The sequence below is a fragment of the Eschrichtius robustus genome, chromosome 9 (genome assembly GCF_028021215.1).
Source record: "Eschrichtius robustus isolate mEscRob2 chromosome 9, mEscRob2.pri, whole genome shotgun sequence".
Taxonomy (NCBI): domain Eukaryota; kingdom Metazoa; phylum Chordata; class Mammalia; order Artiodactyla; family Eschrichtiidae; genus Eschrichtius; species Eschrichtius robustus.
This window is the reverse complement of record NC_090832.1, coordinates 10,316,690-10,328,948: the sequence shown is the minus strand read 5'-3', so window position 1 is coordinate 10,328,948 and position 12,259 is coordinate 10,316,690. Positions and strand designations below refer to the sequence as shown.

The following is a 12,259-nucleotide window of genomic DNA, read 5'->3' as shown; positions in this document are numbered from 1 at the left end:
AAAATCTTGTGGTTCCAAAAATAAGGATTTGAGGGCTTCCCTGGTGGCACAGTGGTTGAGAATCCGCCTGCCAATGCAGGGAACACGGGTTCGAGCCCTGGTCTGGGAAGATCCCACATGCCGCGGAGCAACTAGGCCCGTGAGCCACAACTACTGAGCCTGTGCGTCTGGAGCCTGTGCTCCGCAACAAGAGAGGCCGCGATAGTGAGAGGCCCGCGCATCGCGATGAAGAGTGGCCCCCGCTTGCCGCAACTAGAGAAAGCCCTCTCACAGAAACGAAGACCTAACACAGCCAAAAATAAATAATAAATAAATAATAATAAACAAAAATAAGGATTTGAAAAAAATAAAATAAGGATTTGGAACAATTTGAGCAACAAAATAATGGCAAGGTTGGATTTTAATCCACAAGTGTGTGAGTTTTCTGTTCTGTATGACAAATTGTCACAAATTTAGCAGCTTAAAACAGCACACATTTATTATCTCCCATTTTCTCTAGCCAGGAGTCCAGTCCCAGCCTCACTGGGTCCTCTTCTCAGGGTCACAAGGCTGTAGTCAGAGTGTTGGATGGTCTCGTTTTCATCTGGAGGCTCAACTAGCGAATAGTCTGCTTCCGATCTCATTCAGATTGTTAGAAGAATTCATTTCCAGTGGTTGTAGAAGTGAGGCCCTCAGGCTCCAGAGGCTGCCTCTCCTTGCCCTGTGGCTCCGCTCACGTCGTAGAAGCTTTACTTCTTCAAGGCCACCAGGAGCATCCTTCAGCTCAGAGAAGCCTAAGTCCTCTTTTAACATCAGGCCTACACAGCGCTACCTCCCTTTTGATTTGTTCAAAGTCAGCCGGTTAGGGACTTTAATTACATCTGTAAAATCCCTTTAACTTTGCCATATAAAATAATTTTAGGAATGATAGCCCATCGCTTTTGTTATATTCTTTGGCTAGAAGCCAAGTCACAGGTTCTGCCCTCAGTGAAGAGGTGGAGATTACAGAAGAGTGTGACTCATTGGAAGTCATTCTGTAGTGTGTCTGCCACATTGAGTCTGTATGGATACAAACAGTCTAATAAATACGTAAACAAGTAGAGAAGAAGAGATAGTTCTTCCTTGTAATAGATTCCCATTAACAAATGTGGAAGGAAAGAGGGAAATAAAGAATCACCGTTAGCAAAACACCACTGTAATAAATGTTGCAGACAAGATTCTCTAATGGATGCTAAAATTAGTGGATGGAAGTTTGAGGAGACACAGGATTTGCATAGTCTCAAATATCTCCTAAGATACTTATCAATTACCAAGGGCAGAATAGTAACTTTTTATTGGAGCTTGGTGGACAACAGCTTTGCCGAGTAATCAAGGTAAAGGTTACCACAAATGAAACATCAATGTCATGAACCCCTTGGTAGAATGAACTGGGAAGGGCATGACACTTTTGTGGTACCAAAATGCACTACCTCGTTTCAGTCATGACACAATAACAGACTAAGCCAAATTGAAGAACATTCTACAAAATGACTGATCAGTACTCTTCAAAAGCATCAAGGTCATAAAATATAAGGAAAGACTGATTAGACTGAAGGAGACTAAGGAGAAATAACAACTAAATGCGATATGAGACCCTAGAATGGAAAAAGAGAAGACGTTAAGTGGAAAAATTGGTGAAATTCAAATATCTTTAATTAATAATCTTGTACTATCTTGTTCCTCTTGATAATTATATAAAGGTTCTATAAGATATGAACACAAGGGGAGGTGGACTAAGGAATATAAGGCAGCTCCTTGTATAGCTTTATAACTTTTCTCTGAGTCTAAAATTCATTAAACATAGAGCTCTTTTGTAAAAAGTTATAATGTAGACTTGTGCTTACAATTTTAAGTCAGCAAAAGTAGAAATTCAGGTGACTTATTGATGTTTCATTTCTTAGTTTGTTGCACCAAAATTTAGGACAATATTGTGTACATAGTCACTGAAGAATGAACACATCAGTGTGAAGTGGTGGAATTTATTCTATCTCACAGGATAGTTTTTTTTCCAGTCCCCCCCCCCCCATTGTGCTTACATCATTATAGACACAGACTAAGGGGAAAACGGGGCTTTCTTTAAAAACTCAGTTTTAATGTTAAAGCCTTCTTGCGAATTTGGTTTATTTACTATATATGGCAACGTTCCCTTTTAAAATAATTACCAAAAGGTTTTACTTACATCAAACGTGTCATATAAAAATCCATGGTTTTGGAGGTGTTCAGTCAATTCAGTTGGTTCAAAGGGCTCTAAATTTTCTTCTTTATATGGACAGTGGACAGAAATGAATCTTCTATATTATGTTTCTCAGACGTGTTTTCTGATTCATCATCTGCTGTGATGGTGCTTATACCTGTGCTAATGGGGGATGAAGTTATTTCTTAGTAACTATGCAACTACTGATAGAAAGATAGGGGTTGAAAGCAAATGGAGAATTTTAAACAGTTTGGGCAAGTCTGTCTTTACCATGAAAAGGCTCTTGTTTGTTTCTTTAAAGGGTGGATTTAGTAAATGAGTAGATAGCTCACTGCTTTAGAGATATCTCTCTTAGAATTGCACCAGACAACCAGTGGTGCTGCTTGGATATGGAAGTATTTTATGAATTCATGAGAGTTCTTACAGCCTTTTTTATTTTTACTTGAAATATTGTATGTAAGAGCAGTGCCTGGGGCGTGCATAGTGTAAGTAGTGGTGTCCTGTATTAACGTAGAATTACTGTTTGTTTTTACTGTCATGAGTCTATGAATCCAGTCTGTCAGGCAGAAACAATCATTATAATGTAAGCGCTTACTGTCTTACTGCAGCTGATTCCCCAGTGACATTTTAGAAAGTCAGTATTTGGCTGCAGAGTGCTTTTAAGTTTCTGAATGGACTGGAGCTTGGGGGCCTTAGGGTATTTCATAGGAACCACATGACCCTGAGTGGACACACAGCAACTTTTGTGTATCTGTAGCCAAGCTGATGGCAGTGTTTACCCTTGAAGTTGTTTTCACCCAAAATGTAAGTGTTTTTTACTTTATATTTAATTATTTGGTACTAATACTAATTTATTACAGATGTCTAAGAGTAAATGATGAATGGTTAAACAAATTCTTTGCTGTTTGTCTAGGTCTTTTATCATACTAGTTGTGGCTCTAACTCCTACTGGTTTCACAGCACATTTTTCAGTGTCTATAAACTCAGCTCTTAATTTTCACTTTATCTGAGAATGAAAGTGGCAGTTGTACCCAGCAGCATTCAAATACATTCATACGTTTTACATTCTTTTCTAAAAGTGAGAAACTAAACTCCCAAAAACAGTTTGAGAATTTCTTATAGTTGTATTTTAACAACTCTTCATACCTATTATCTAGATAGAAATTCATCTTCCTGCCTCTCTGGCTGTCACAGATACAGCTGTTATTAGAGTTAGTAATGAGGGGTGGTCCTCAGAGACCATTCTCTTCCTGGTCTGTACTCAGTCTGCCTGGCCTAATAGAGACTCCATCAGGTTAAAAACACAAGAAGGGATTGTTTTTTTGTGTAAAACACCAGGCTCTGTATCACGACCTTTGCCGAGGTGAATTGGTGGTAATCTTCAGTACATTAATTTCCCTCTCTACTCAATAACTGTGATTCCTCTTAGCAATATACAGAACTGTGCAAGAAGTGGGTCCTATGGTGTCAAAGCAGTTCACCTGATCTAGCGTGATCACAGACTACCATACCAGAGGGCTATGTAGGGATATATATATGCAGGTATATATGGATATGTATGTATATGTGTGTGTGTGTGTGTGTGTGTGTGTGTGTGTTTCTGTCTTTCCAATTTATTTTAGTAAAAGGGGAGGTTAGAAGATAAAAATAGCATGGTCCTCATATGCTTTGTGTATCTGTAGCCGTGTTGATGGCAGTGTTTACCCTTCAAGTTGTCACCCAGAATGTAGGTGTTTTTTACTTTATTTATTTGGTACTAATACTAATTTACTACAGATGTCCAAGAGTAAATGAATGGTTAAACAGTGCTTTGAGGATTATGCTAAATTCAACTGCCATTTTTATTCTATAATACTTTTAGTCTCAGAAATGTATCTAAACTTCTGAGGCAGAAAGTGAGTTGAGATTGTCAAGTGCCTCTGATGATTCTTAAATTTCAAAATCCTGTCTCTAGCCTTCACATGATTCACTGTCTCTCTTTAATTAATAAAACAGTAAATATCTTTTGCTTTAATTCATATTCTCAGATTAAGGACCATTAAATAACAAAGATTTATTAAATATTTGTTATGCTAATGGAGGGATTAAAGGAGTAAAAGACATGATTCCTGGCTCTAGGAGCTTACATTATAATTTGAAAGACAAACAGCAGAAATTAAATAAATGGAAATCAAATAGATGGTAAATATTGCTTTATTAGCAATAAAGATCAAAAGAGATACAGAATAATATTTCTTCTTTAATGATAATGTACACTATATTTTATAGTAGTGTGTTTTTTAATTGAGTTTTTCCTCTAAGTTTTTGTTAAATCTCTGACTTATTATAAAGATTTTTTAGAAGTCACTTGATATTACTATATTGAATAAATATTACCAATGAAAAATTGTTGGCCACTATTCATGCCTTCCCACTTAGAGACTAGTCTAAACTCAGGAGGATGAGTTTAATTCATCAGTCTTGGATTTTGTTAAATGCATTGTCGAAGTGTGTGTCAGGAGATTTCAGCTACAGATTGATTTGTCTGTGAATTTGGGAACTCATACAGTAAGAAACTGAACTTTTCAGGAGGTAATTCGATAAATATGTTTATGCCTGTTTCCTCATTGTTTTACCAAAAGAAGTGTAAAAATATCACTCTTTGAGCTATATGTTTTTCTTTGTGAAGCCATACTTTTGTGAACATGGAGATTAAATTTAACTGTGTCTTGGTTTTGCACAATTGCAACATTAATGCAGAGGGTTCCCTATCCCCACTTCCCCTCCTGTGTTTTACAGGCAGTCAGATGCCTCCTCAGCCACCTGGGAGCCAGTCAGAATCCAGTTCTCATCCTGCCTTGAGCCAGTCACCAATGCCACAGGAAAGAGGTTGGTCTTCAATTCTTATCTTACATACCTTTGTGTTTTGAGTATATAAGGCTTATATGAATTTGCTTACCTGTGCACCTCCTTCTAAATAATTTTTAAAAGGATATTATGTTTCCTTATCAGATGAAAGTAATCAATAAGAACCTACATGTAACAATAAATATTGAAAAGAAGGATGCTTTCTTGCAGATTGGGTGGTTTTACCAAAGTGCAGTTCAAGACCCAAAGAATATATATGTCCACATAGAACCATGAAGTATACTTTATACATGACTATAGTCTGATATTTGATCTAGCTGTGTAAAAATGACTGTTAATGATTCAATTTGGATATTGGTCCTAATGAGGTAAAAAAGTATTGTAAGTATGTGTGTCTGTTTAGCTGGTTTGATCAGTTACTTGTCCCATGATATTTAACAGTAAAACTTTAAACACATAGTAAGACCTTGTATCGTAGAATTATAGGATCTTAGAACTGGAGCTGACCTGAAAGATGATAGAGTCTGTTCACCTCAATTTATGAATAAAGAATATGAGGACCGCAGAGGTTCTGTATGACCTTCCCATTCTCAGAAACAAGTTAGTGCCAGAGCCAGAGAAAAGAATGTGAGCTACTCCTGAAGCCCTTGAACAATCAGGTTGTCCCACATCTGCAAACTCTTTGACCTTTCACTCAGTTCTGCATGTTGACCCCCATATGTTATTGCCTTGATAGAAGCCTTAGGCCTTCCTTTGTTTGCTTCTGTCTTCTCTCTCCCCTTTAGAAGTACAGCTACTTTTGTTGATGGTGGAGGTGGTGACTTTAATCCAGATTAGCGTAGACCGGGGTGTAGACCGGGCCTTATAAGCCTGCTGCACTATTTAGTGCTTTGCCGAGTCGCTTCCCACTGCCTGTGGGTCAAGGCTCATCTGCCCCACCCCATGGAGACGCCACTTTCCTTCACTCCCCTTCCTCTTTCACACCCGCCCCGAAGACAGAAATTGCTGGCTTGGTAACTGATACTTAAAGGCTTCTGACCCCTAATGTTTATAATTATTACTGTATGGGTTGTAAAGATGATGATTTGTTTCTAATTAGAATTATAAGTATAAAGTTTCAGTTATTTTACATATTAAAAACTCAGCAATGTGTTATTTAGAAAGTAATACCAGTGAAAAGATGAATTAGCCTTATCTATATATCATTCGTGTTAAAATGAATGTTTAGTAAGAATAAAATGAAATTTTAATTTCTAATACCTTTACATATTTAACTTTTATTATAATTTAATGTATAATTAATACTTTAATTCCCTTATCAAAATACTACAATATGTCTTAATAATGGAATAGTTCATGGTTTTTAAACTTTACGGTGCACAAGAATCATCTGGAGAACTTGTCACACGAGATTGCTAGGCCACACCCCCAGGTTTCTGATTCAGTAGGTGTGAGGTGTGACGCGCTCACAGTCTGCATTCCTGGCAAGTTCCCAGGTATCACTGATGCTGGTGATCTGAGGACCACACTTGGGCATAACCCCTGCCTCATAACGATGCTATAATATGTTTTCGTAGTTGTGTTATGTGTGTATTTGTTTCTCTAAACTTTCCACTGCGGCCTCCTATAAATCAGTCTTGCATCTCACATCCTCTCTATCAATTGCTTGTTCTGTGTTAACTCCTCATATGACTCTGGTTGTCTGGAAGACATTACAGACGTTCATGGAGAGAGCACTAAAGCCAAGGCAGGGGGAATTCTCCCCAAACTCCTTTTCTTGGCCGTGGGTTGTACCCACCTTGTGTGGCTCGGTCAAGAAAGTGAAGAAAAAAGGATAAAAGAAACTATCCTACACTGAAAGCCCACTCAGGCCAGACCCAGAGCTAAAATGAAGATTTTTGTTATTTAATCTTCACCATGTCCCTGAAACATCATTCCTACTGCGAGAATTCTGCTAATTTTGCAAGGATCAAAAGATAAGAGATACCTTATTTGGAAGTCCTACAGTTCTAACCTTTACTGCTAAGAACTAAAAAAGAGAACCCCCTTCCACATCCTCCAGTGTCTTTCCAACCCCTTCCTCCAGGTAAATGTTTAAGGAATTTTAAAATGTAGAAAACCAAATGTGAAGGATGAGATAACAGGAAATGTAGTTAAATCAAACTTTTAACTTCATACATTTGCAAGGCAAAATTGAGGATGTTCCCCTGGTGTCACTGTATGGGAACCACTATATTGATATGTTTTGGGGTTTTTTTTCCCCCTCTTATGTATAGTGTGGTCTTGGTAACTAGTAGTGGATACATAACAATCTGGCTAATATAATGACCATTTCCTTCAAATAGCAAAAATGAGTTTCACGATTTGCTAAAACTGAATTGATTTTCATGAACGTATTCCTCAAACTTCCCCTGAGCCTGTGCTGCATGCACCATGTGCATCCCTTGCGTGCCTTTTGTTGGTTGGACAACCCCTGAGAAGGAAAACTTATTTAAAAATGACTGTCGCATGATGCTTTGCCATGCGTGAGTTAAATTTCCTCTAAAATTGGGTAGCAAGTACTTTTTTCAAAAATGGCTTTGTTATTTGTTAAAATCTAGGAAGAAACGTCAGCTCCTACCTAATGACGCTTGATCAGATGTTTTCATGGCAAACGACACGAATATTTTAATGATTTGGTACAATAATGAAAACCTTTTCCTTGTTTTACCATCATTTGGTATGTACCAACAGTATATATAGTGCAAAATAAATCTAAGAAAACTGTTGCTAGAAAATTCCCCAATGTTGATTCCCATGTATTGAAAAGTAATTTAACTTCATTTATACCTTTACAGTTTGTATATCTGCCCCCCCCCCTTATTTAAGGAAGTAATGAAAGAAGCAGAGAGGAAAAAAAATACATTGGTGAGTTAGCATCTTATTTTTAAAAATGTATCCTTTCTCAGAAACCATGGACCTTGATAGACAAGATAAGAACATAGCTTCTGTACCGCTGAGTGCTAAAGTAACCAAGTTAAACACTTCCCTTTACACTTACTTTGTTTTAACAAGTAAGATTATAAGAGAGTAAGATTCCACAATTATACACATTTTCTTTAATGTACCCACAGGAGATAGATCTTCTTTAATGGCAGAGAATCTAGAAACACACTTGCCCAGAGACAACTGCACAAAACAGGAGATGCAGCCTACTTTCCTTTGGAGGTGCAGTTTTCTGGGTCGTCTCCAAAGTCCTCGTGGGGGACAGCAGTGCTGACAAACTGCCCTGGAGCTAGGTTCCTGCAGGCTCAAGAAGCTGATCTCTTGCTCTGCTGTCATTCCTTTGTGTTTGGTCTTTGTATCCCCATTCAGGAAGAACATTTTTTAATAAACTACATACCCCGTTTAGGAGCATTTTGCAAATCTGAGGCTGTCCTGGGGTCTGAAGGACCCAGGGGTCTGAAGGACTTTTAGCTGCAAAAGTCCGCTTCAGTGCTGAGGGCAAAGCCAATTGTATGTGTCACTATGTGCTGGAAGAAGCAAAGAAACCACCTTTTAAGGCTTTCAACCCGGGTCTCACCTGAGTCATCTGTGCCGATGCTTACGCTTATTATCAATATTTGCACAGTGCTTTGCAATATATAACTTTTGGATACAAGGTTGCATTTGAGCCATATAACATATCCACGGGATGCTCTGATCCCCATTTTACAAATGAGGAAGCAGAGATTTAATTAACTGTCCAAGGTCACAAAACCAGTTAGCGATAAGTCTGCACTGGCAACAGCAAGGCCACACCGTCTTCCCGAGGTTGAGCGCAGAGTCCGTGCCCTGTCCAGATCCCAGGCCCTGCAGTGTCCACCCGCCTCTTCAGTTCAGTACCCTCTTCACCTGGCGGTTCTGGTGTCGAGTGTGTCAGAGGACATCAGTCACAAATTCATTTCCCCACATTGTACGTAGGTGAAAATAACTTGAGTTTCTGTAGTTTTCTGTCCTCCATCTATGAAGGTATATGTGGATATGGCCATCATAAGTTACAAAAAGGAGGGAGACACTTGGGATGTTTATTGGCCGCTTTATTCTTCTGTAGTAGTGTCACTACATTTCATATACCTTCCAATATAAAACTTGATTTAGTACTCTCCTGTTTACATATTATGTGGTGCTTCTTACTAACTGAATAAAGAAAATTAGTTCAGATTCTTTGGTTTTAACTTCTTCATTACTGATATAAGTTTTGGTTTGCTTTTTTTTTAAAAGGTCAAAACTTCAGTTTAGTATTCTGTAACACATTTGCCATTGGTTTTTATCTTAAACCACATCTTTTCTCTGTAGACCTCATATAACAACATACAGAATTGCTATTAAAGCATCTCACCCAGAAAATCAAATACAGTACTGTGAATTATATGAACTAAGGCAATGGAGGAACAGTTAAGATAACCCTAAAATACTGAAATATATTTTACAAGAAAATTGTGGCTAACATGTTTAGATTAGCTTTATCCTTCTTATTCTTTAGCATATATATCTTAAAATTCGAAAAGAGCAATAGGAAATGGCTTATTAGTGGGTTGTCCTGTTTTCTAAGAGCACTTGGAGGGAGTGTGGAATAGTCATCTGAGTAGATAAATAAGCATAATTATTATTAACATCAAAATGATCACATTTTTAACCCCTGTAAAATGTTAAGCTTCATGAAACTAGCAAATGCCCTTCTGGTTTATTGGATTAGCAATTAGGTGAAAACGTTTCGAGAAGGCTTATTTATTTGGACAGATGTAGAGAGGTTCAGAATTAATTTTTTGAAAAGCTTTTAATTGAATTCCCTTTTAATTTTCACAGTGGTGTCTAGTTAAATATTCATGTTAATGCTAGTGGTTTTCTGAAGGTCTGAACTAGATCTGGATTCTCAAAATCAACATAGGTTATTTAACCCTTTTCATCTAGTGTGCCAGCAGGGACTTCCTTAGTGTAATCCCATAGTATTTGAATAATTAGAAGGTAGTAATGAGGATTTAATTAGTCCTTGAGATATGCTGAAAGCAGAACCGCTAAGAACTTTCCCTCTTGGACATGGATTGCAAGGAGAACTGATGCTGCTACCGAACTGTGATGTACTAGAAAATGTATTCTATCACTGGAGGCGCTTCTTTGGCACCATTCCGTGACCGTCAGATCTGTACGGAGGGCATCCTGGGTGAAATCTTCCAGAATTACTGAGTTCCCCAACCCCCAACCTTTATTCTTGTCCAGCCACGTGACAACCTTTTCTTCCTCTCTCAACTGTTTAAACAGAGTTGTAGTCAAAGTATACAGGCTTCCTGTAGCTAATTGAGAATCAACTCTTACTGTATCAGTGGTGCCCAAATTAGACAAACTAGACAAGTTGTGTATCTACTCTATAGTTGCAGGACAAGGAAAAAATAACAAAAGTTTGCAGTTTCACATATCTCAAGTATTTAATGCAGCCAAACTTAGTCCTTGACAGCTGTACGTCGGGTGAATCACAAAATTCTCATCTTTGGAATCTGTTATTCACAGTGATATTTATCAGTAGCTCCAGTTTTATAAATACAAACAGTGCCATTATCCAGAAAAAGGGTGTAGCAGATGGGGTGAGCGCAGGCATTTTAGATGTTCTTTTTGTGTGCTGCCGTGAGAAGGTGAATCAGAATCTGTGTACTTCAAAAGTATAATGTTTCAAATGTACATATTTTATGTAGATTGATTGAGTAGAATATGTCTTCATTATTCTTATTTTTTTTTTCTTCTGTTATTAATCCCAAATGTTAACTGCCTTGGCATAATTTTATTCCCTCTTTAATGAGGTATGTTAGCTTCTTTTCAGCATCTGAATAGAATTCCTTATTAAATTTCTAGGCACATTCTATTTGCTTAGGGCAAATCTCTCTCTTACTTTTTAATGCCAAGGGCAAGAAAGAGATCTCTTAAAATAAATCCAGTGTCTTACTGTAGCTTAGACTGAACTCTTGAGGGCCAGAACTGAATCATGTTTATGCCCTGCATCTCTGTGTCTACAACAGCACCTCCTATATAATAGATGTTCACCAAAGATTGAGCTGGACAACAGAAAGTAATTCAGCCTTCGCAGCCATTTAGAAGTGTCAGATCTTTTCAGAGCACAGAACAACCAAAGAACAAAATATTTCTTGTTCTGAAATTAAGAAAGCTTACCATATTGATATGTCTTCTTTCAGTTTTCCCATTATAGGTCATTTGCTGTAGCGTAGAGTGTTTCTCTCTCTTGCACCAGATTAAAGCTACCACTTCTGTCTTCCATTCTTCCCAGGCATATTTCTACAACCGTACAGACACGATGTCAGTCTGAGCTGGAGTGCTCGCACCTGGAGCCTTGCACTAAGTGAATTGTCCAGGGACCAGCCATGCTCTTTATAACCCAGGAATATTTAGATGGAAATAAGTAAAACTTTGGAAAAAATTTTAATGCTACTAGCTTACTTCCTAGTGATATCTACACCAAAAACCAGTTTTGAAATTTTAAAAATTATTTTTGATCATCTTAATTGACCTAACTCAATTGTCGAGAACAGATTAGCCAGTAAGTATAGAAATGAAGGAGACCACTGAGATAATTGTTAAGGACTTGGAAGTAGGATTTTTTTTTTTTTTTCTGTTTCTGCAAACTACAGAAATTATTTTGTTGCTCTTTCTATGAGATTCTCAGTTTTAAGTATGACAGTCAATCTGCAGATGCTGAGATGTTTCATAGGGTAGGTATAATGGTTGTCCGAAAATGATCTCCTAATCTACCTTTCTAATTGCTCTTGCATATAAAGGTGTTCTTACCATTTATATTATGAGCATACTAAATATACAAAGATGCTGCCTTTCAGGACAAGGGTATTGTCAAAGAGAAAATAGATGTCTTTCCTCAAGCATTGTCGCGTAAACATAGTAGATCAACGTGTTAAGGCATTAATGATAGTCTGCCCCCACCCCCAGATGCAATTAATTTAGCCTCTGCTCTTAATTGAGGATCCTTTTTTATAATCAGTGACAGATGAAAATAAACTCAAATGGGAGGTACTATACAAGAGAGAATATCTACAAAGCTGTTTCTAATTTCTTCAGCCCCAGAACCCTACCTCTGGGCTGGATTGTGGACCAAGCCAAACTAGTCAGTAATGAAGGGAATAACAGTATAGGAATTGTATTAGGGTTAGTGTTGAATTC

At 37.7% G+C, this 12,259-nt stretch overlaps 1 protein-coding gene across 1 annotated transcript in view; it reads left to right on the top strand.

The window, feature by feature from the left end:
- Window positions 1–12,259, top strand: part of ARID1B (AT-rich interaction domain 1B) — a 405,049-nt gene that overhangs the window by 305,581 nt on the left and 87,209 nt on the right. Inside the window, 1 exon segment of the mRNA XM_068550751.1 lies at window positions 4,991–5,080. Within this exon segment, the coding sequence (XP_068406852.1) occupies window positions 4,991–5,080 (90 nt within the window).